Source organism: Gloeophyllum trabeum (genome assembly GCF_000344685.1).
Source record: "Gloeophyllum trabeum ATCC 11539 unplaced genomic scaffold GLOTRscaffold_00004, whole genome shotgun sequence".
NCBI lineage: Eukaryota > Fungi > Basidiomycota > Agaricomycetes > Gloeophyllales > Gloeophyllaceae > Gloeophyllum > Gloeophyllum trabeum.
In genome coordinates this window covers 2,053,974-2,076,357 of record NW_006920413.1, presented here as the reverse complement: position 1 = coordinate 2,076,357, position 22,384 = coordinate 2,053,974, and the positions used below count along the sequence as shown (strand labels likewise).

Genomic DNA, 22,384 nt, shown 5'->3' with positions numbered 1-22,384 from the left:
GTATCTATCACATTTTGTATGCTACCGACCTCCCCTCTGACCTGCAGAACAAGCCCTGCCATGTTTTACAGCCATTCCGAATTTGGGCGCTAAATTCGGAAATGAGGATCCATTCCTCCGATATCTTCCGCTTCTCCATTCAAGAATGACTGACAATGCTGCAATCTGCCGCTCGTGACTAGCCTCCGATGCATGTCAGCTATACCAAGTGACGCTGAAGCCAAGTGGCTATTCGGAATTGTGGATGTCTGGGCTGAGGATAGATCGATGGTTGACCCGCTATTCGGAAAGCCTTGAAGGGATATAATGACAACCAACTGCTGCTTCCTCCTGACTTCAGGCGACTTATGCTTTCTCGAGCGCTCAGCAGGACTCCAAGACGTACTCCTCCCGTCAGGACTTCACATCACTACATTTCGAATCGGACGGCTCGGGTCAGTGGGCCCCTTTCTACCTCCTGCACACACAACGGGCTTTTTGTACATCGTGACTCGAGGACCTCTCACTACGTCATTCCCAGGATGTCTACATTGGTATCGCCGCAGGGTGCCTCCGTGTCCGTTCCCCAGAGCTCTGTCAACAGCTCTGCCGGAACACTGGCTGTTCCTAGTCAGACTCACGTCGACCTAGGGGAGAACACGCCCAACGTCTATAGTTTCTTTGAGCGGGTAACCTCCACATGGACCTATGTTGTCGCCGACCCTGCCTCCAATGACGCTGTTGTTATCGACCCGGTTCTGGATTACGATCATTCCTCCGGGAGGATATCCACGGAAACCGCCGATGGTGTCATGGGATTCATCCTTGATAAAAATCTCAACATTCGCCGCATCCTGTGAGTAGACGTCCCATGCAATATATCAAGGACATAAGGGATTGACGGTATTCTAGCGAGACCCATGCCCACGCAGATCATCTCACGGCCGCTCAGTATCTCAAGCAACGTCTCGGGCAAGATGTACCTGTATGCATCGGTTCTCGGATCAAGCAAGTCCAAGAGAGTTTTGCGCGCGTCTACGACATAGACCCGGCTCTTCTTGAAGACACATTCGATGTGTATTTCAAGGACGACGAGCAATTTAAGCTAGGCAACCTCTCATGCAAGGTGCTACACTTGCCCGGTCATACACCAGATCACCTAGGCTATGTCTTCGGCAGAGCGGTCTTTACCGGCGATTCCATTTTCATGGTAAGTCCATCCTATAGCGCGGGCTGTCTGCCGTATACTCAATATGCGGTCAATAGCCTGACGTCGGCTCTGCGCGGGCGGACTTCCCTGGGGGAAATGTAAATGATCTATATAACGTACGTCAAAAATTCTTTAGGAGCTGAGACTGCCCTGACCTCTTTGTAGTCCATGCAGCGCCTCTTATCACTTCCATCGGATTATCTCATATTCGTGGGGCACGACTATCCTCCGGAACGAGAGGTCCAAGACGTTGTCACCGTCGCAGAACAGCGTGAGCGAAACAAGCATGTGAACGCAGGGACGGATGAGGCGACGTTCAAGACTTTCCGGAGTACTCGAGATGCTCAGCTCGGGTCTCCCAAGTTATTGCACCCCTCACTACAGGTTAATATCCGGGCGGGGAGATTGCCCCCGGCCGATAGGGAAGGAAGGGTGTTTTTCAAAATCCCGGTCAAGGCTTCGGTGGCGTTATGAAAGGACATGGGGCGGTCGGGGTTTACCACGATATGAAGAGAGGTAGCTTAGGTGGTGTTCTATGTAATGGCACCGTGATGTGGTTTTGTGGCCTATTTATGTGTGCACTTCAGATGTCTTTCTGCGCGTCGGGCTTGAAGCTTGAGGAGGTAACCAGATGAAAACATAAATTTTAGGCCTATGATACAACGTCCTCACGACATACAACATGGTTCCAGCTTCTCGTCCAATGACAGCCGCGTCGCTCTCACTTACAGTATGGCTTGTTCCTGAGTCCGAGTCGCCTGGCTTGCCTGATATGTCTGGATGGCTGTGCTCCCGTAACATCTCGTCAAATTTCTTCAGGCTCATTCAGTAGCCCCAGTCCAGAGCAGCATTGTAATCACTGCATACACGGCGCCCTACACGCGAAAGAACGGCAAGTCAAGGGCTTTGTATAGCTGCATATTTGAATTCGCGTAGACAACTACGGGACAAAACATTTAACTATAATGGATGGGCAGTAGCGTGTATCATCCTACCCACGTTGGGGAATATAAGATCCCATGCCGTAGCTTTGAAGGGAATCCTGGCTTTCCGTGGAGAATCTAGCGTACCCAGCATCGCGTACACAAGCCACATAGTAGCAATAGCCCATAATATGAAGCTAATGCATACGCAGGTCACGCTGATGATTTCGCCAGTTGACCCCGAATTGAGAACCTCAGAAGCGCCGGAATGGAGAGGCAAAAAGTGTTTGAGAGATTGACCAACGAGTAGAACGGAGCAACCTCGTTGACCCGTCGGACCCAGAGGAATGAAGGTAGAGATTATGGTGCCGCCTAGAGGGAGGCCATGCGGAATAACACATAGAAGGTGTATCGTCATGATCGTGAAAGCTAGCATCAACCCCACTGTGACCAAAGCGATAGAGAAGAGTGTCGTGATCAGATCATGGGAAGGAGGAAACTAGTACAAGAGCTCGGCCAAGATTCCGCAGAAGAAGAGGCAACGATCACAGTCACGACTGGAAGAAGCCACACGGCCGTCATCTTGTCCAGAAAGTGGTCTTGACGCGCTATCCTGCAGCCCTGCGGGCGAGCAGTCGTCAGCCAGCTGCGGTCACCAACCTACATTATATGGAAGAGACCCCCGAACATAACCACAGGAACCGCCACGTCCCGCCACCAGTGCGCCCAGATGGTATATAAGTAGGACTTCCCTCCGAATCCGTATTCGTTATACATGAGAGTGACAGATACGTTGATGAGCGTTGTCCCACCCATGGGGAAGCACCCGAGATACGCATTCTGGACAGAATCGTGCAGCATGAGAGACCAGGACCTCTTGTAAAGGGTATACCGCGTAACGCAGATGATCGTGAGGATGAATAGAGCCAGATTGAGGAAGAAATATATGGAAGTGAGCATCCGCAGCGCTCCCACATCTATGTAGAAAATTTGCAAAGAGCATAGAGACTGCTCCATAACCTACGTAAGAAGAAGAGATATCAGTAGATCCACAGCGCGACTCGGAAGCGGTCAGTAGCCCCCTCGCTCCTCTGAGCAGCTGCAGTGAAGAGCGAGTTCAACAAATCATTACTGCACAGTAATGAAACACTCAACCATGATTGCGGCAACCAGCAAGGCTCCAAACGCCTGACTCGCCATTCGAGTCAGCTCCAACCGGCATGAAGATGTATACGCACAGAATGCATCCATTTACGAACTGTTTCGTTCACCTGCCGCAGCAATCCATGGAGGAAACGAGAATTTCGGTTCCTTATCTTCGTGATAAGTCCTACTTCTACTTATGCGCCTGCGTCCCGCGAACCGTATGTTCTCGGACGGTTCAAAGGATCCGCCACGAGTACCTAATTGGGTAAAGAGTCCAAATCTAGGTCATGTAATGCTTTCGATTAGCGCGCTAGAGATGCTCTGTCCACTCTTTTTATTGACAGCTGGACTAACTAGCGCAGAGCATGCTCACCTTGTGGAACGAACTGATCGTGGACGAGAAACAGAAGAGGATGACCGAGGTGAACTGCCGCGACGTCGACGTTCTGTCCCGATCGCGCAAGTGAAGGTTTCCCACGGCTATAATTGGCGGAAGAAGTTCAAGCTCGGCCGTATAAGAAGCTCCTGGTCGGGACGCGACCGTTACCTCTATTACCGTGTCTATACCCTCTCTTTCTACGCATAATGGGCGTCCTGAACTTCTGGTCGACTGCGTCGTCGAAGGCTGCTCCGTCTGAACCGACGGGGGATAAGAAACAGGATCGCCCCGTCGCGAAGGAAGAACCGAAACCGAGCGAAGACGTTTTGCAAGCTGCAGGTTCAGCTTCAGAACCGGCTCCTGCTGAGGCTGGAAATGTGGCTCTAGTTGCCTCTGCCACAGCGAGGGACATCCCTCTACCTCCTTCTCCACCTCCGCCGGTCTCAGAATCGGTACAAGAGCCTGCTTCTCCAGAACCCCCCGCTCAGCCTTCTCTTGCGCCGAGTGCGTCGGAAGCTCTGGTTCCGCCCGCTTCAGATGCAGCACCATCTCCCGTATCTTCCTCTGTACCTACACCTGAGCTTGTTCAGGATGCCCAACCATCAGTGAAACCTTCGCCCCCCGACAACCGCCGTTTTTCCTTCCGTGCTCTTGGGATTTTCGGTGGCCGCGTCGACCACAGGCAGCAGCTATCTGCAATTGAAGAGCGCCACAAGAAGGACAAGGCAGCAGAAGCATATACTAAGCATACTGTCAAGCAAACGAGCTCCGACAGACGCGCCAAAGAGTCCGCGCTCGTAGTCCGCTCTCTGATTGTAGGGCCCTCCTCGATTACGCCCAGCTCAGCTATGGTCAAAGCCGTCTCCAAACCGCAGATCAAGAAAGTGAAAGCTCAGCTCTTGGAACCAAAGTCGGCTAACAGGGTTATTGCCCAGCTGCGCCAGCTCCCGTTGACGGAGGGACCTCTGGCCAATGGCCCTGCGAAGCCAGATATACGCACTAAGAATCATGGGCCTATTCACGCGGTTTGCTTGCCGTATACCGACACTGAAGCGCAGGAGCGCCATTTCTCTCGCCTTGCGAAGGACCTCACGCCGGAGCCGGACGTGCCGAGTGTGACGAATGCTAACTTTGAGACGGTCACCTCGACGTTCAAGGACCTGCAGGTAGTGGATCTCCTCACCAGAGGAGGTGTTGATATGGGGCTGGCGTCGCCGATCGGTAGTCCTACAGAGGGCATTCTGTCCGGTGCCCTTCCGAGCGCGGAGGCTATGATCAATGGTATCACCCAGATCACGCCTCAGCTCATGAACTTGGGCTTCGCGACGGGGAAGGCTATCATGCCAGATCACACCGGTAAGTAACGTCAGAAATACGACTAATTTCGTGCCCGTCGAATGTTTGCTCCTGCAGGTGTCTATCCTCCTACTGATAGGATGTCTGTTATCACATGTAAGTCGGGGTATATGTGCCGCGTATGTTATGCCATCTAACCTGCACTCTATCCAGACTGGTGGGGCCTCGAAGTAGTCCTGCCGGAACCGTCTATGCACTACCTCAGCGTTCGTCTTATACCGTTGACTCTTCGATCACTATGGTCTAACGGAATACCATGAAGCAGAACGTACCCTCTATATCGCACTCCGTGCTCAACTTCCTCTCCGCCCTGGCGCTGGTCAACAATGGCGTTGCAGAGATTCTGCCTTTCGTCCGATACATCTCGTCGTACATCGACTTCGAGTGGAACTCGATACAGAAGCAGGATCATGGGCAGGGCGTTGTCTGCGCCGCTACCTGGTATGTTGGACGATTATAACATTTTGCTGTGTTTGACTGACTGTATGCGCGTTTCAAATCCAAGGATTATGCCAGCTGCCATGGTATGAGCCGTCTTTTTTTGGCGTCTGCGAGGGATGAAACTAATCCCTTAATAGGTCCCTCGACCTTGGGACTTCGAGTCCCCACCTGCGGATGAGGCGCCTGTAGCTGAAGAGACACCCGAACGGAAGTCAGGCTCGATGCTGAAGCCTGAGGTTCCCAGTACCCCTGCGAAAGGCGACGGCTCGGCTGCCCCAGAGCCAGGGACAGGGACCCCGCCGTCGAAGAGCGAGGAACCGACGGAGATGCCGACGCTCCCTCCGCCTCTGCCTTCGTTCAAGGTTATACCCCCTACACTGTCGAAGAAGACCGGTGATGCCACGGCGCCTATTGTCACACCGCCGGAGAAGCTGGCTGAGGAGCCCGCGGTGCAGATCATGAGCCTCACAGCATAGGCTCTAGGTATCATATCCAGTATGTTTCTCTTGGACTGCACGGTTTTGGCACACATATCATTATTATTATCTGTTCGCGATGACCATACATTGCACAGACGCCACTCGTTGTATTTCGTTTTTAAATCCCATTCACGACTATTCACGACGTCATATGGCAGCATACCCTTCGTGTTGTTCACGGTATACCAGTTTGTCTTGTATCATCAATCATCGCATTTGTCGTAGCAGTGGCTAATAGATAATACATGTACATGTTGATAGATCCACGTTCCTTCCGCTCCTATACCAGGTTGCTGGTTATCCTACATGCTGCGAGTACATAATTGTCTATTGTGTGGTCACAGTGCTGTCGGGTTCTAAAGCGCAGCAGATCGTAAGCGACATCTTCATTGGATGTGGACCGATTACGCTCACCGATGTAGTCGATGGGTCCGTTGTTCTGAAGGTTCTGCAACTGCAACAAGAACGTTGCCGGGATGGTGGCCGAAAAACCCTGCGATGTGATGTTATTAGGCTGTGGCTACTACTTGATCGCATCACCACCGACCTTCATGATAGTATCGTAGCGATCCTTGACTTCTCCGCCTTCGCAGACGCCTCAGAAGGAAGTATACGATGTGATAACACGTGGATGACGTACCAGCAGCGGTGAGTTCGTTGGTGCACTTGTCGATGTCCTCTTGGGTGGCATCCTGCTTGAATACAACAATATACTCTGCCGTTGCATCTGTCAGACCAATGAAGCTCCACAAGTGTATGAAGACGCACTTCCGGTCATATTTCTCGAGTAGAATCTGCGGAGATGGTGGGTGTAGAGACGAAGAATGGTTGCTGCGGCTTAGTGGGCAGCTGTGGCAGAGATAGCCAGACGCCACACGATGACGGCATCGCCCGGAGTGGACGGATGGGCGAAGGTGGCAGTGACCGCGCAGGTACCGACTTCGGCTCTCGGTGCCACAATCCGCGGAGGCTCGGGCGCGTTGCCAATGTTCATTTATTCCTAATCATTTCCTGTTGTTCTCTACACCAGAGAATTCTGCTGTAGTGTGAAGTCAATCGGTCTCGGCGTCGGGTGGAAAGCAGCAGAGACGCCCGTCATTAATCAGCGGGCGGAGGCGGGCGGTCTCGTGAGTCATCACCACTAAAGGCGTCGCGTCCGTGGCGTGGACGACCCATGGTATGTTTCTTGTTTCCCCGCGTCTCCTCGCTGTCCTACATCGTTCAGCAAGTAGAGACATTGTGTCCATCATGCGTGTTACTCGTTCTTCCACTCGAGCCGCGGCTGTGATGCCTAAAGAGGACGTGTCGGAGCCAGTCCAATCATTGGACCCCAAGCCGCGTGCCACGAAACGCAAGGCAGCAGCAGATACCACGACAGCAAGGCAGAAGAAAGCACGGAATACCGCAAAGACGGAAGCACCAGCCGTTCCCGCTCCCAGCAACCCTGTGGTTCCAACAAGCGAGAACGGAGCTCCCCAGGCTTTTGTCCCGGCAGTTCTGACGTTCTCGTTCGAGGATGCGAAGAAACATCTCATTAGCGTGGATCCGCGCTTTGAAGACATTTTCGAAAGGCTGAAGTGCAAGCCGTTCGAGCACCTCGAACGAGTAGACCCATTCCGGTATTACAAAACAGTTACTCTGCGGTCCCGTGAGATGTCGTGTTAATCGCAACGCACAGAACTCTGGCACAATCGATACTGTAAGATCTAGATTATAAGAGGAAGTTTACGTCGCACTGAACTGAACGCGATGGCTGCTGTACAGAGGCCAGCAGATATCTTGGCTAGCAGCTAGGTCGATAACACATCGTTTCAGGAGGCTCTTCGACCCTTCCCTCCCCGAAAAACCGGATCATGCAAAGTGAGGATCCTCGCACACCCGCATTCTGGGTCGAAACACATATGACTCTCGTTCTGCAGGATGAATGACGCTGACAGCTTCTTCCCGACTGCTCAGCAAGTTGCACAGTCAGACGTGGCCACGCTGCGTACGGCAGGCCTGAGCCAGCGGAAAGCTGAGTATGGCGCGTATATGTACTGCCTTACAGTAGAAATTGCATGTATTGATTCAGCCGTATATTCCTACAGTTCAAGATCTAGCCTCTAGGTTCGCAGATGGGCGTTTATCCACTCAAAAGCTATTGGAAGCGGGTGATGAGGAACTGTACGAACTGCTCACTGCGGTCAGAGGTATAGGGCGGGTAAGTGTCTATGGCATGTCCGACGTATGCTACAGCAGCTAATTGTCATCTTCAGTGGACAGGTCAGACCATCACACATAGACACCGCTTGTTCTGACGCGGGGCTGCAGTTGACATGTTCGCGATATTCTCGCTGCGGCGTCCCGACATCCTCCCCGTCGGTAAGCAACCGCCCGTGCAGTCAAGCTAGTGGCGGCCTCGCTAACCGTATTCCAGGCGACCTCGGCGTCCAACGCGGCCTCATCCGCTGGTTCCTCTCCCTCCACAACCCCTCCTACACGATCGACATCTCCCCGCAAAAGCTCCCCAAAGCGCCAGACGAGAAAGAGGAGGAGGAGACCGGCGGGCCCAGCGATGCCCTGACGCCCTCCGCGCCCACGGCCTTCCCGCCCGTGCCAGCGCTCCCCGAGACGCCCAAGAAGAACAGGGGTAGAGGCAAGGCGAAGGCAACCGAATCGGATGACGACGACGACCTCGGGCCGCTGCCGCCCCCGTTCACGCCGTCCATCAATCGGACGCTGAACGCGCGCGTGCCCGAGGAGGTGAGGAGAGTTGAGCCGCTGCCGGAGGGCTTGACAGTTGCGGTATTGAAGAGCCGCCTGGACGGGAAGAAGAAGATAAAGTGAGTAGACTGTTGTGGCATGGGTGGGATGTTGGGCTGATTAGCGCCATGTTAGAGGCGCGATGTTGACTCCGCAGGAAATGGAGGAGTTGACGAAGAGCTGGAGGCCGTATCGAAGTTTGGGTGAGCCGTCTAATGTGAAATATTCTTCTGGCAGAGGCCGTGCTGAACTCAGCTCCTTACAGGTGTGTATTACATGTGGTCTCTGGCCGAAGGAACATCAGCTTGAGTGTCGTACTATTGTTCTCGTTCTGCGGGAGCTAGGTGCACCATATCACCGCTTCAGACTCGCCGAAACGTTTGCTAGGATTGATTCAAAAATATTGAACACCGTGCGCACATAATAATACTTCTTGGTCTCTGAGTGTCCCGGCCTCGTTGGAAACGATATACACAGCAAATTCTGCAGTCGTGTGTCATCGTAAAAACGCATTACAATCGGTCCGGATTATACTTCTACATGAATAACGTAGACAGGCTCTTCTGCGAAAGTCGTGAAAAGTTCGTAAACTCGGGTATTACGTGGTACATCTTTTGAAGGCCAAAAAGGGGTGGAGGGTAGGGAGTAAATGTATATAAGCTACAAGGTTAAGCAAGGAAACGGTGATCATACAAGGGGGGTGCAGAGATACATATGGTTACATTCATTCTTCAAGAAGCAGCCATGTCTGGCAAGTTCATTTAGTACGCAGTCCTGCGTCTCCTGTAGTGGCCAAAGACACCACACGCGGCAAGGACGAAGCCGATGAACAAGGAGACGAGCGCGCCCAGGGTGAGCCAGAGCGCGTTGCCGAACTGCGCGTTGACCCCCGCGTCGCGGAAGCGGTCGCGCGCGATGCCGAAGAGGACCATGTCGAGGACCCACGCGACGAGGGTGGTGAGCATGGCGAGGGCGGCGATGAGGGACATGAAGACGGTGCCTGCGCGGTGGTAGCCGGCGCCGCAGAGACCGAAAAGGAAGGCGATGCCTGCGAGGCCAGCGGCGATGGGGTGTAGGATGAGGGTCTCGGTGAGGTTGTGCAGGATGTGATCATTCAATCGGCTGGGAACGCTGCAAAGGGATACGCAATGAGCGGGTGGCCCCAAAGGAATGAATTCTCAGACACGCACGTAGCCCCGATGATTGCTTGGTCAAAGTAGTAACCGATATGATGGTCCGTTCCCGTGTAGCCGAAGCAACCGAAGCGGGTTGTGTGTCCCGGCGCATATACGGACAGGAATCTAACCGCATTCCATGTTGGTGCTGATACAGAGACCTGGGGAAACGGTGTTAGCTCCGAAAGCAACGATGGCTTCGCTACAAACTCACGAAGATCAGCAACACCATGGCGGCGAAGCAGAAGAACAAGCCGGGGAGAGCAGCGCCTGCAGCCATGATTACTTTCGTGCACTATCAGGTCGCGTTAGTCGTCGTGGGCGGCGGCGACGAGTGAATGAACATACCTAAATCAGCGAGTCGAGGGCGGGTTGCGATGGACGACGGGGACAAACTGCGGATATTGCAGAGCGGGGCGGAGCAGGCTTATAATTGCTGGAATGCATGGCTGTGACGTTGGACGGTGGCTAACCTGTGGATCGCTCGGCAATGGCGTCACACTCCGCTTATGGCAACCCACTGCACCACGCGGGAACCGGACCTCCTCCTCTGTCTGCCCTGTCCTTATCCGCTCCGCAAACACCACGCAGGCCTGGCCAGCACACCACTTTGTGTACCTGTGAGGCAAGCTTAGTCTTGTCATGGCCGGGCAGCTCAGCTGGTGCTGGCTGAGCGAGGAGGACAGCAGGAATAAGCTTGGAATGAGGAACGTAATGCGACGTTCTCTGCTGCCACGAAACTCGAAAGTTGATGCTTTCCTGAAAATGCTAGAGCCACTGCGAACGAGAAGAGCATAATTGTGGACCAATGAAGTGATCAGATACGCAACTTTCTGGTTCCTGATCTGCTGCCATATCCGGACGTGGTAATTATGGGCGCATATGGGTGCCCATGTCTTCAACGAGCATCGAGCGCACCACTACGCCCGTACTTTTTGTAGACATGGGCACCCTGTGCGCTCCCTGCGCAGGGTTACTTACAGGTTGGGAGCAGGACAAAATAGCAAGAAATGGGGCACCAGAGGGAAAATGAAACCACATTGCCATCGCCAGCCACAGTTCCTTCGCATTCGTGGATCTCCCCAGGTCAGGGCCTGGTCAGTTTCTCAGTGGCCAGGGCAAAGGGGAGCGACGATTGATATCAGGACACACTGACTATTTAAGCTGTCTTGCCTGAACTAGGGCGCCAGTCCGCACCCTACATCAAAGCTTCCACGCCTTCCTATAACCCTTCTGGCCATTACCTTGTCGGTCAAAACCATTTGCCCTGCCCAATCTACGATTCTTTGCTCTTTAATCAGTTCGAGGTGCGCTCTCTTCGGTATTAGGGTCGCTCGCATTGGCGCATATGGGCAGGTCACAAGAGCCCCTCAAATTTATAGGGACCAACCTGGACTTACAAACCAGGCCCATCGATAACGATAAGTCTCACTCTTACGTCCCAGACAGGTAATTGTCGCCATCTGCGACACTGCTACACCTTTTATGGGAAACAGCGCAAAGCTCGGCTGGCCACAGCTATGTCCATATACGCCCTCGCTTACAGTCGGTACGTTCTGTAGTCAGTGGCGGTTTCTGATTTAAATGACCAAGGTCCAACCGCTAAAACCAAGCGCGGTGTGGCGAAAGCTCGATCTTCAACAATAAAAGAGGCGTCCTGGGGACGCCCTCGAAGCACTCTTTACCTGTCTCGCATTTCATCTGCGCTCACGAATCCCCCTCGCGGTTGACCCGCGATCTCCCCGACTCGCGAGCGTGAGCCAACCTAATCTACACGACTCCCGGTAAACTTTACGACCTCGCCTTATTCCCGTTCTGCCTTCTGGGGTGTTTAAATCATGAAAGGTATCAAGACCAGAATCCGAAAGGTTTCCAACGACCTTGGGAACAAGATCTCTGGTGCCTTCAAGTACGTATATACTTTCCCCACCTTTATCGGCCGAGATCTGACGTGCTTCATTCCAGGGGACAGCCCAAGGTAGACGATTCCGCCTACCGTACTATACATTCCTTGGACTATGTCAAGAATCTGCCCCGAGTTGGTGGGAGAGGGCCCGACACGACGCTCTACGCCCTTCGGTCTCTGAACATGCGTAAGGAAGAATAGTTATTATTCGTCGAGGCTGCCCTAACAAACCGTCTAGAAGAGGAACAGCGCGCGCATGCCGTCAATCCGTTCCTGTCTCCCGACGACCCGCCTCCCTACCGGGACCATGACTTTGCGAGAGCGCCCCGCCGATCGCGTACGATCTCGACCCCGGGCCGATCTGCCTCTGGCAAAGGGACCCCCCAGTCACGGGCCGCTGCGCTGGGACTGGATACCCGCAGCAAGGACTATTCGATTTCTTCAGCTCTCCGGAGGTTCCCCGAAATCCCGACCAGCGCGCCCGACGACATCAGTGCTCACCGCCGAGCGTTTTCAAACGAGGAGTATATGTCGCCGCCAATGGCCTCCACGGCCGGGGCCCGGGGCAGGAGTCATCACCGGTGCCGCGCGTCCGAGGACAGGAACGGGACCAGCAGGCCCCCTTCCGCTGCCCCGGGGCATGATGCGCGTTCCCGCAACAGGCCCTACGTCGTCCCGACTCAGGACGGCGAGCGCCGGTCTTACCGGACGCGCGAGCCCAGTGCGACCCGCGGGCTTGAGCGGTCGCGCATGAGCAATCATAAGCGGACCCCCTCGGAGACCAGGCAGTTTGCCAACAGTGACGCACACGGGAATGTCGACGTGATCTCGCACAGCTTCCAAGGCCTCTGGTCCTATGACGGGGCTAGCAACGCTGCAGACGAGAATAGATCCCCGACCTCCTTTGGCAAGGAGACTGTGCAGAGCAGAAGGCCTTCATACACTCGCTTCGTGGGCGATTCTGCACATGTGCACCAGCCGCAGGTCATCGCTGCCCAAACGACGCGCCCGGTCTCCCACTATCCTGAGGTCATTGTACCCGGCGAGGAATTATTATCCCCGCCTCCGCTTCCAATCCCGGTTCCATTTGCTTCCCCGGTTCCCGTCAAGCAGTCGTCGCTCGGTCTGTCCAACTTGGAGGCCCCGAAAGCTGCTCCGGCCGTGCACACGCCCTGGCGGGGACGTCGTGATCGGGACAATGTTCCCCCTCCGACAACGAGCTTTGTGCCGCCTCCGACGACGACTTTCGTCCCGTTCCCCCTGCAGCACGCCTCGGCCCACGCAGCCGCTAGACCCACTCCCGAGCGGAAGCGGCGCGAGCATGCGGCCCCCGTACGGTCCGCGAGCCCTGTTCCCACCCCCAGGCCTCTCCCCATCGAGCCCCCTTTCCTCGCGGACCAAGGCGACTCGGACGACGAAGTGGCCATGCACGACAAGACCGCTGAGTGGGTTCGGAAGCACAGTGCCAAAGCCATGTCGCACGCTGACTCGGAGGCTGCGAGGGCGCACGCGCACGACTATGCCCTGAAGGAGGCGCAGAAGCTCGAGGCTTTGAGGGCAGCCCGCAGGGCCGAGAAAGAACGGGCGAAGGCGAAGGCTCAGCAGGGCCAGAATGGCTCTGGGCACACGTATTATCAACCCCCGACTCTGGGGTATGCTCAGGCCCCTGCTGCCGGACACACTTGCAACAGGGCCCACCCTTTGCAAACCCAGAGGACCGAGGGCCGCTACGCCAGAGCGGGCGATAAGGTCATCACGCCCGACGGCCGCGCCTACCGCTATTAAATCTCTCCACCACGTCTGCAATCGCAACACGCTCTTTACCAGGATGAGGTATCTATTCTCCGGGTAACCTTATTGTCTATATATGGCCGCGTTACTTTATTTTTCAGGTATATTGCGTTCCTTGTTCTCTCCTTGTCCCGTCGCTGTATCCCATATCAACGACCCCCACGCTCCTTTGCTGTATCCTTAAGCCTAACGACGCCGCTCTTTGCTTGTATCGCTACCTTTTCCATTCCCTCACCAATCCTGTATCATATCGTCTGTCAGGTCTCTCCTTATGCGCACATTCATGTACCTTAGATACGTCCGTTTAATACCGGCCCAACCCGAGTCATTCATTCAAAGCAGCGTGCGGTATGTCCATTGAACAACGATCTGCATCATATACGCTACAACATGAACCAGTCTGTGCTTCCCGATCACCATATGCGCTTGACCATCGTGAACCTCGTGATCTCCTCCAGCTTCAGCCGCTTCTTCCCCTTCCCGCCACCGTCACCCGCCGCGTCGGGCTCGCGCTCGCCGATCTCGGCCGTCGGCGACGCGTCGTCGCGCGCGTTGTCGAGGTACTTCTTCAGCTCGCTGTTATACTTCTGCTCCGCCGCCGTTTTATGCAAGGTAGGAAAGAACGAGCATGATCAGTACACGATACGCTTCGCGGCCGGGAAGCACGCTACCTTTTCCTCCGCGCCCTCACCGATCGGATCGCGCCCAAAGTCGTTCACCTTATCCTGCTCCTCGCGGCGCGCGGCGCCCGCCTGCCGCTTCGACGCATAGCTCAGGAGGTTGATCCCGATGATAATCTTCACCACCACCGCACTATCCCCCCATCAGCTCAAAGCCCGCACCCCGGAAGAAACCCTGCACGCACCACACCCAGAACAGCAGCCCGAGCACGGCCCACTTGACCACGCGCGCCGTCTCGCCCTGCCACGCGGCAACGGAGGTGCTCTGCAGCTGCGACTGCAGGAGGAAGAAGCACTGCGAGCCGATGATGATGGCGAGGTTCGCGAGCGGGAGCGCGGCGAAGCCGAGGCGGCGCGCGACGAGCGGGGACTGGTCGACGTACGAGTGCTACGGATCGGTGTTCGTCAGCGTTGCGCAGGAGGGGAGGGGAGGGGAGGGGAGGGGAAGAAGAGAGGTACCTTCCGCCCGGGCCGGACCCACCCGCCCTTGAGGTCCCCGCAGAGCACGTCCGTGTAGCGCTCGTACACGGACGGGCGGATGTGGTTGAACTTGGTGATGAACGCGTGCTTGAGCCAGTCGACGAGCGTCTCGGACGCGAGCACGGTGAGGACGGGCTATGCATGGCTGGGTGAGTAGGTGGGGCGAGGGGAGGGGGAAAGGGGGGGGACCCACGTAGGAGATGGTGCCGATGACGGAGCCGCGGACCCAGCGCCAGCCCCAGGGCAGCCAGCGGGAGACGCGTTTCGGGAGGAGGAAGGATTTCGGCATCGGGATGCCTAGGGTGTGTTATAGTGAGGCGAGGTGAAGGGGGAGAGGGGACGTACCCTCCTCGCCGGACCAGTCGACAGCAGAGCCTGAAAGCTCGAGGAGGTTCCGGAAGGCGACGATGATGAGCATGAGGGAGAGGGTGAAGCGCTCGACGATATCTGCGTGGTCAATGTGAACGACATGACGGATGCTGGGTAAGCGACGAACGCACCGGCACAGGTGATCTGGAACAAGTTGTCCTTTTCGAACTTTTTGAACACGGAGCCCTTGATCTCGACGAACTGGTTGGAGACGAGGAGCGTGAGGAGGGAGTAGTCGTACGAGTTGACGGCGACGTTGAGGGAGATGGTTTGGTAGGTGAGCGTGAGGGTGTGGAGGACTGCGGAGGCAAGGGTGAGAGATGCGAGGAGGGGGTTAAAGGTAGGGACGCACCGACGTAGAGGACCGCGAGGAGGAAGAAGGAGAGCGGGCGGAAGGTCTTGGATTTGCGGGAGGAGGGTGCGAGGGTGGGGCGGGAGAAGAGGCAGTCGAGGATGTCCTGGCCTATGGAGGCGAGGAGGCGGTCCGCGATCTGCGTCTGAAAGTCAGTAAAATAAAGCACTGTTGGGACGACGGAGGGCACCTCGAGCGCGTTGAAGATGACGTAGAGCTTGATGGTGTCCTGCCCGCGGATGGAGTGGTAGATCTTGGAGGCGTCGGTGAGGGGCACGAGGATGAGGAGGGAGGCGGCGAGGAGGAGGGCGCGGAGGATGTCGGCCTTCTGGGACGCGGCGAGCTGGGCGCGGGCGGCGGGGAGGAGGGAGCGGGCATGGGCGGCGAGGGCGAGGACGAAGCGGATGGGGAGGATGGTGAAGGTGTAGAGGAAGGAGTCGAGGCAGAGGAGGAAGCCGAAGCCGATGATCTGCGGGGGGTGAGGAGGGGTGGAGGGGCGAGCGCGGGACGCACCTTTTCCATTGCGAGCGGGATGGAGAGGAAGTTGACGACGCGCTCCCATTTCATTTCCTGGTGCTCGTCAAAGTCGTTGGCGAGGAGCTCTTCGCGGAGGTAGTCCCAGAGCGAGAACGGCTCCTCGCGCTGGCCATCGGTGCGGTCTGCGGGAGAGACGAGGTCGACGACGTCGGACGGAAAGCTGGTGCGGTCAGGGGGAGCAGAGAGGGGCGGCGGGGGCGAGGGCGAGAGGGGCGTGGGCGGGAGCGAAGAGTACGTGAGACGCGGGTGGGCGTCGGCGGGGGCGGGGGCGGGGGGCGTCGACGTCGGCGGCGACGAGTACGGCTCCCAGTCCGAGTCGTTGTGCTCGTCGGTCCAGACTTGTTCGTCGGCGTCGGCGCCGTCTGTCGTATTCACGAAGAGGTCGCGCAGCGCAACTCTGCTGGCGCGGTGGCGGATGGCCGGGCTGGACGCGAACCTGCGCGCGCTGGGCTTGCCGTTCGGGTTGTCGCCTGCGGAGACTGTTCTGTACTGGCTTGCTCTGGCTGGCGCGCTTGTCGACGAACGGCGTCCGAGGCGGCGTCGTGGAGGGAGCATAGCGCGCGTGTGGTTAGGGTTCCACTCGCTGTCGTAGAGTGATCAAGGGTGTCCTGGGTCCCATAGCCCTACACGTCTGCTATGCAGTCTACAAGAGAGATGTGCGTGTGCCCAATCCCCTCCGTCCTCAACGCCGCCCTCGCCCTCCGACACGCGTACCCGACGTCCACGCCCAGCTCAATCGTAATCAGCTCCCCGTGCTTCTTCACCTCTCCGCTCTCTTCATCCACGTGGTATGGCCCGTACAACCCTGTCGGATACAGCCAGAACGCCAGCCCGCTTTGTATCTTTCCTGTCTCGTGCGTGTGACCTCTGCCCCGGATATGCCTGTTGACTGCCTCAAAGTCCTCCGCGTTCGAAACCTCGTCGAGTTGGCTCGACGCGAGCAGTGCCGCTAGCAACGCCTGCGACCCGCTGTCTGAGCGCGCTTCTGTGTAGGGGTAATGCGTCGCTTGAGCATCGCTTGCTTCCAGCCAAGATGATTCAGGCATGATCTGCTATTGCATCACTTTCAGCAGACACTCGGCGCGTTTCCCAAAGGGTCAGCTCACCTTTAGATGCACAAAGCGTTCTTATATCCTCCAGCCTGGCGCAACCACCCTTTTTATCCTGTGCTCTCCGGTTCACATCAGCGCTGTCTGATCTGATGCCACGGTAGCGATGCACCTCCCTCCCGCGATTGGCAAGGTCCGTCTGGGATTGAATTGTTCATAGCCTCTGGGTTCCTGGTCTCGATGCCTCCAAGCAACTGTGCCTTGCCTCTGGTCGGTGTTCGTGAGCTCCTGTCCCGCGATGCGATGTGGTTCGCACTTTTTCGTAGTTCGTACTCTCATCGTTTGCCCGAGCTCTCATCCTGTATCGTCGCGTGTCGCACTGGAGACCGCAAGATACTGCTGACTGCTTGACTTTATAATCTGGCGGTCACGTCGGACTCCATTCATAGATACTTGCTAGCCAGTTGGCCTTGAAATTTCCTTCCGTAATCCGTATTTAACTCATGGACCGGAACGCGCCAACGCTCTAGAGTTCTTTCGAACTACATTGTCAGGGGACTTCTTTCGCTCACTATTTCTTGACTAGTGGGTTCGTATCTCTAGACTTGACGTTACCCTCCTCGTCACTCTTCTTTCATATCTTTCTCATCGATACACGTTTCAGACGTTCTGGACAAAGGCTAGGTCCTGCTTATACGTGTAGTGTATATCTATCATGTCTCCGTAGATATTGAGTTCAGTGCAACGAGTCTACAACAGACAATTGCGCAACCTGTTGGGAGATCTGGCGGAGATCTGGACGATCGGGACAAAACCCCCCAGCACGTGCGCGCGACGTCATTCGTGTGGGCTATAATTTCTCGACGCGTCGCGCGCGAGCTTCTGTGCGGGGTATCCTCTTCCCCCCTTTTCTTTCCCTTTCCCCGCCGTCGACGATGTCAAAGGCACAGCGCATGCAAGCCAAGCTCTTCAGGGCGAAGGCCCCCACCGACGCCAACGGGGACACCGACGCCTCGCCGCCCCCGCCGACGCGCAGCGGCTCCGAGCCCTCGCTCACCATCGAGATCCCCAGGCCCATGGCCCACGCGGACCCCCCGCCCAAGCTCCCCAAGGCCGCCCCCGACGGCTCGCCCAAGAGCGGCGAGCAGGTCGACCGCGAGGAGAAGCCGTACAGGACGCGGCTCGCGGAGAAGCTCGGCGCCGAGTATCCCGGCGTGGAGAGGTACAGGCTGCAGCAGGACGGGAAGAAGGAGCGGCATTGGAAGCGGTGGGGCCCGTATTTGAGCGATAGGCAGTGGGTGCGTGTCGATGGGTTCTCAGGGTTTCCTTGGAGAAGCTCATAATGTTTTGGGTGATAGGCTACTGTGCGCGAGGATTACTCGCACAATGGTGATGCGTGGAGTCACTTTCCGCACGAGCACGCTCGGTCGCGGGCGTACAGATGGGGAGAGGACGGTATCGCTGGTATCTCGGACAACCACCAGCGCCTCTGCTTCTCCCTCGCCCTGTGGAACGGCAAGGACCGCATCCTAAAGGAGCGTCTCTTTGGTGTCACCGGCCACCAGGGCAACCACGGTGAGGACGTAAAGGAGCTGTACTACTACCTCGATTCCTCCCCCACGCATTCGTACATGAAGTTCCTGTACAAGTATCCCCAGAAGGAGTACCCGTACGAGGAGCTCGTGAGGGAGAACGTGAGCAGGGACAGGGAGGTCAGTGAGTTTGAGATCCTCGACACTGACGCGTTCGACGAGGACCGCTATTGGGACGTGTTTGTGGAGGTGCGTTGTAGCATACATCCACATATCGCACAGAAAATGTATGCTGACTGTGCATACATCTAGTATGCGAAGGATGAGGACGACCCTGATGGCGTCTACATCCGTATTACCGCGTACAACCGCGGTCCCGATCCCGCCACCCTCCATATTATACCCCAACTCTTCTTCCCGAATACCTGGTCATGGCATACCAACCCACCCCCGAAGCCAATGCTCCGAGCCAAGGACGAGAACGTCATTGTAGCGGTCCACCCTACGCTAGGGAAGCGCTATCTATACTGCCTCTCCTCGCCCCCGCCCGTGGGACCCAGTGGTACCCCTGCAGCGGACGGGGAAGCCGAGGCTGAAGAGCAGGATTCAGTGGACCCCGAACTGCTGTTCACCGAGAACAACACGAACTACTTTAGGCTGTACGGAGGCGTGAACGAGGACAAATATGCCAAGGACGCCTTCCACGACCACATCATCCCCAGCCACCGACCGCAGCTGACGCCGGAGGGCGGGTACTTCAACACGAAGATCCACACCCGGACGCCGTCCGGGAGCTCGGGCGCCAACGGGGTCGACGACGTCGAGGAGGAAGAGCAGGGCCCGCGCACGCCGTTCCCGAGCGACCCGTCGTTCGTCAACCCCGAGAAGAAGGGCACCAAGTCCGGCGCGCACTACGTCTTCGAGAACGTGCCCGGCAAGGGCGGGTGCGCGGTCGTGCGGCTGAAGCTGACGCCGCAGACGCCCGCGAAGGACCCGAGCATCGAGGACGAGGGCCTGTTTGACGATACGATCGAGGAGCGCCGCGAGGAGACGAACGAGTTTTATAATGCGCTGGTGTTGGGTCCGATCAGCGATGATCTGCGCCAGATTATGAGGCAGGCGTTTTCGGGGATGCTGTGGACGAAGCAGTTTTATCAGTTCATACAGAAGGAGTGGATTGAGGGCGATCCTGCGCAGCCGCCGCCCCCGCCGGAGAGGAAGTATGTGAGGAATAGGGAGTGGAGGCATTTGTATATCGCGGATATTTTGTCAATGCCGGATAAGTGAGTGTTGGTTGCCGAATCTCTGGGTGATGCGAGATGCTGATGGCCTATACAGATGGGAGTACCCGTTCTTTGCGGCTTGGGATACTGCGTTTCATTGTATTCCTTTGGCTGTCGTCGACCCTGCGTTTGCAAAGTCTCAGCTTGATCTGCTCACTCGGGAGTGGTACATGAAGCCCGATGGGCAGATGCCTGCCTATGAGTGGAACTTCTCCGACGTCAACCCACCTGTGCACGCCTGGTGAGCACAGCTTGGTTTGTGAGTAGTTTTCGTTCTCATGCTTGCTCCATCAGGGCGACATTCCGCGTCTTCAAGATCGAGCGCAAGCTGTATGGGAAAGAGGATCTGCAGTTCCTGGAGCGAGTGTTCCAGAAGCTCCTCATCAACTTTACGTGGTGGGTGAACCGCAAGGACTGGGGCGGGAACGGTGTCTTTGAGGGTGGTTTCCTCGGGCTGGACAATATCGGGGTGTTCAATCGGTCAGAGCCACTTCCTACCGGCGGTACCCTGCGCCAGGCGGATGGGACTGCTTGGATGGCTTTCTATTGCTTGAACATGTAAGTGCATCATGCGTAACCGTGAAGCTGGTGTCTAACGAGGATCCGGGTAAAGGTTGAACATGGCGCTCGAGTTGGCCAAGCATAACCCAGTTTATGAAGATATTGCTTCCAAGTTCTTCGAGGTAAGACCATCATTCTGTGACTATCCGGCCGTGCTCACATAGTTGTCGTCAGCATTTCATCTTCATCGCAGACGCCATGACGTTCCGCTCTGGCGATAACCAGCTGAGCCTGTGGAATGAGCAAGACGGCCTCTATTACGACGCTATCCAGTTCGATGAGAACAACTCCATGCAGCTCCCTGTGCGCAGCTTGGTCGGGTTGATCCCGCTGTATGCGACGCTCGTGTTGGAGCCGTCGCAGATCAACCGGTTCCCGGGCTTCAAGAAGAGGATGGAGTGGTTCATTGAGAACAGGCCGGAGGCTGAGCGGAACATGGCCAACATTAGAGGTCTGTAGTTCAAGTTATTTTGGGATATTTGGAGGGATGCTGACGGGAGGCGATGGTTTAGTGAAGGGCAGAGGCGAGCGAAGGTTGCTGGCGCTGTGCAGCAAGGAACGCTTGGTCAAGATTTTGGAGAAGATGTTGGATGAGGACGAGTTCTTGAGTGAATACGGTATCCGATCGTGAGTGGGCCTACCTTCTTGGTCGTGGGGGTGTTTGTCTTAGTCCTTCTGCTCAGCTTATCCAAGTTGCACAAAGAGCATCCTTGGGGAATGGATGTCCACGGACAGCGGTACGAGGTCAACTACTGGCCGGGTGACTCGAAGTCGGGCATGTTCGGAGGTAACTCGAACTGGAGGGGACCTATTTGTGAGTGAATGCGGTGACAACTCGCTGGTTGCGACACTAATGCGGACTACAGGGCTGGCTGTCAACTTCCTCCTGATCGAGAGTCTCCAGAGGTTCTACCAATACTACGGCGACGAGCTACAGGTGGAATGCCCGACCGGTAGTGGTGACTACATGAACCTGGTCGGCGTTGCTGAAGAGATCCAGCATCGCATCATCCACATCTTCGGGAGAGATATGGAAGGCCGGCGAGCGACGAACGGCGGCAACCCCAAGCTTGACCGGGACCCTCACTTCCGCGACTACGTCTGGTTCTATGAGGTATGTGACCTGAAATGATTAAGCCTGTTGCCTATCTCATGGTGCTCGCGGCAGTTCTTCCATGCAGATGACGGCCGTGGTCTTGGAGCATCTCATCAGACTGGATGGTGAGTCGCTAGTGATCCGGAAGTGATGCATAGGAGTTTAGTTGATCGTGCTTCGTAGGTCTGGTTTGGTTGCTTACCACATCTTGCAAAGTGGTGCGAACTGTCGCTTGCCCAAGACACCCAAAAGTACGATCATATCATCTTTGCCTAGATTTTACAGCTGACCGTGAGACTACAGCGCCACGGAGTCTTGCGCATCACTACTTTGACGAACACATCGATCCGCAGTCAGCTTATGCAGACGATGAGACCAAGTCACTGTATAGCGCTTACAGTGCAAAAAGCGCAATCGACCTGACGACTTTGGGAGACATATCCCCGGATGCGTTGTAGAATTATACAGGGATAGAAGCGGGGGGTATAAACGATGGAAAATGTGTTAGGGTGTAGAGGCTATTGTTGTAGAGTCGTGTTTCATTTTAGAATATACCGTGTAGCCTAGATAAACGCAATAGGGTTTCATGCAGTCTGTTCCTCGACATTTGCCTTTTCTGGCATTTCTATGCTCCGGCCCTTGGCGGCCCGCTCTACAGCTTCGCACTGATCGTTCCCGAGCGTTCATGCAACGGACGTTATGCTTCCGCTATGCCATAGCACAGTCCATTCCCAGGTCCTTATGTTGCTGACGTCGGCGCGTCGGGCAGTCTCTGTGATCTTGCGAGCAATTCACACAATAACGGACCGCCGTGGCGCTCGTGGACAGCTACGCTGAGTATTGAAGCATTGGTGACCGGTCGTGCACTATAAAAATAACCTGGAGAAGTGTATAAAGACGAGCTCAAATTCGTGGAGA

The 22,384-nt window shown here is 56.0% G+C and overlaps 9 protein-coding genes across 9 annotated transcripts; 5 read left to right on the top strand and 4 right to left on the bottom strand.

The window, feature by feature from the left end:
• Nucleotides 1-521: 521 nt before the first annotated feature.
• On the top strand, nucleotides 522-1,663 carry GLOTRDRAFT_127805 (Metallo-hydrolase/oxidoreductase; the record flags this gene model as incomplete). The annotated part of the gene is made up of 4 exons (XM_007866357.1): nucleotides 522-835; nucleotides 892-1,189; nucleotides 1,246-1,305; nucleotides 1,355-1,663. The coding sequence occupies 4 exons, from the start codon at nucleotides 522-524 to the stop codon at nucleotides 1,661-1,663; spliced, it is 981 nt and encodes a 326-aa protein (XP_007864548.1).
• Nucleotides 1,664-2,064: 401 nt separating this feature from the next.
• GLOTRDRAFT_104971 (uncharacterized protein) lies at nucleotides 2,065-3,072 on the bottom strand (the record flags this gene model as incomplete). The annotated part of the gene is made up of 4 exons (XM_007866356.1): nucleotides 2,065-2,129; nucleotides 2,185-2,611; nucleotides 2,656-2,733; nucleotides 2,815-3,072. The coding sequence occupies 4 exons, from the start codon at nucleotides 3,070-3,072 to the stop codon at nucleotides 2,065-2,067; spliced, it is 828 nt and encodes a 275-aa protein (XP_007864547.1).
• Nucleotides 3,073-4,262: 1,190 nt separating this feature from the next.
• On the top strand, nucleotides 4,263-5,910 carry GLOTRDRAFT_74245 (uncharacterized protein; the record flags this gene model as incomplete). Its single annotated transcript, XM_007866355.1, has 6 exons — nucleotides 4,263-4,993; nucleotides 5,051-5,089; nucleotides 5,147-5,199; nucleotides 5,259-5,434; nucleotides 5,499-5,517; nucleotides 5,572-5,910. The coding sequence occupies exons 1-6, from the start codon at nucleotides 4,486-4,488 to the stop codon at nucleotides 5,908-5,910; spliced, it is 1,134 nt and encodes a 377-aa protein (XP_007864546.1). The 5' UTR covers nucleotides 4,263-4,485.
• Nucleotides 5,911-6,240: 330 nt separating this feature from the next.
• Nucleotides 6,241-6,691, bottom strand: GLOTRDRAFT_127803 (uncharacterized protein; the record flags this gene model as incomplete). Its single annotated transcript, XM_007866354.1, has 5 exons — nucleotides 6,241-6,269; nucleotides 6,328-6,406; nucleotides 6,461-6,498; nucleotides 6,554-6,628; nucleotides 6,682-6,691. 5 exons carry the CDS (start codon nucleotides 6,689-6,691, stop codon nucleotides 6,241-6,243), a joined length of 231 nt encoding a protein of 76 aa, XP_007864545.1.
• Nucleotides 6,692-7,200: 509 nt separating this feature from the next.
• GLOTRDRAFT_38343 (uncharacterized protein) lies at nucleotides 7,201-8,964 on the top strand (the record flags this gene model as incomplete). Its single annotated transcript, XM_007865749.1, has 7 exons — nucleotides 7,201-7,556; nucleotides 7,678-7,773; nucleotides 7,833-7,972; nucleotides 8,001-8,113; nucleotides 8,224-8,735; nucleotides 8,791-8,858; nucleotides 8,921-8,964. The coding sequence occupies 7 exons, from the start codon at nucleotides 7,201-7,203 to the stop codon at nucleotides 8,962-8,964; spliced, it is 1,329 nt and encodes a 442-aa protein (XP_007863940.1).
• Nucleotides 8,965-9,416: 452 nt separating this feature from the next.
• Nucleotides 9,417-10,110, bottom strand: GLOTRDRAFT_104968 (pali-domain-containing protein; the record flags this gene model as incomplete). Its single annotated transcript, XM_007866353.1, has 3 exons — nucleotides 9,417-9,786; nucleotides 9,846-9,991; nucleotides 10,045-10,110. The coding sequence occupies 3 exons, from the start codon at nucleotides 10,108-10,110 to the stop codon at nucleotides 9,417-9,419; spliced, it is 582 nt and encodes a 193-aa protein (XP_007864544.1).
• Nucleotides 10,111-11,668: 1,558 nt separating this feature from the next.
• On the top strand, nucleotides 11,669-13,521 carry GLOTRDRAFT_92473 (uncharacterized protein; the record flags this gene model as incomplete). Its single annotated transcript, XM_007866352.1, has 3 exons — nucleotides 11,669-11,739; nucleotides 11,796-11,923; nucleotides 11,975-13,521. The coding sequence occupies 3 exons, from the start codon at nucleotides 11,669-11,671 to the stop codon at nucleotides 13,519-13,521; spliced, it is 1,746 nt and encodes a 581-aa protein (XP_007864543.1).
• Nucleotides 13,522-13,832: 311 nt separating this feature from the next.
• Nucleotides 13,833-16,991, bottom strand: GLOTRDRAFT_120618 (DUF747-domain-containing protein; the record flags this gene model as incomplete). The annotated part of the gene is made up of 10 exons (XM_007866351.1): nucleotides 13,833-14,114; nucleotides 14,199-14,340; nucleotides 14,393-14,595; nucleotides 14,667-14,822; nucleotides 14,881-14,984; nucleotides 15,033-15,134; nucleotides 15,188-15,355; nucleotides 15,409-15,877; nucleotides 15,922-16,528; nucleotides 16,660-16,991. The coding sequence occupies 10 exons, from the start codon at nucleotides 16,989-16,991 to the stop codon at nucleotides 13,941-13,943; spliced, it is 2,457 nt and encodes an 818-aa protein (XP_007864542.1). The 3' UTR covers nucleotides 13,833-13,940.
• Nucleotides 16,992-17,941: 950 nt separating this feature from the next.
• GLOTRDRAFT_58806 (uncharacterized protein) lies at nucleotides 17,942-22,071 on the top strand. The gene is made up of 13 exons (XM_007866350.1): nucleotides 17,942-18,292; nucleotides 18,353-18,775; nucleotides 18,839-19,809; nucleotides 19,865-20,050; nucleotides 20,104-20,367; nucleotides 20,423-20,492; nucleotides 20,545-20,821; nucleotides 20,883-20,997; nucleotides 21,054-21,184; nucleotides 21,237-21,484; nucleotides 21,539-21,591; nucleotides 21,650-21,717; nucleotides 21,770-22,071. Exons 1-13 carry the CDS (start codon nucleotides 17,948-17,950, stop codon nucleotides 21,922-21,924), a joined length of 3,306 nt encoding a protein of 1,101 aa, XP_007864541.1. The 5' UTR covers nucleotides 17,942-17,947; the 3' UTR covers nucleotides 21,925-22,071.
• The last annotated feature ends 313 nt before the right edge of the window (nucleotides 22,072-22,384 follow it).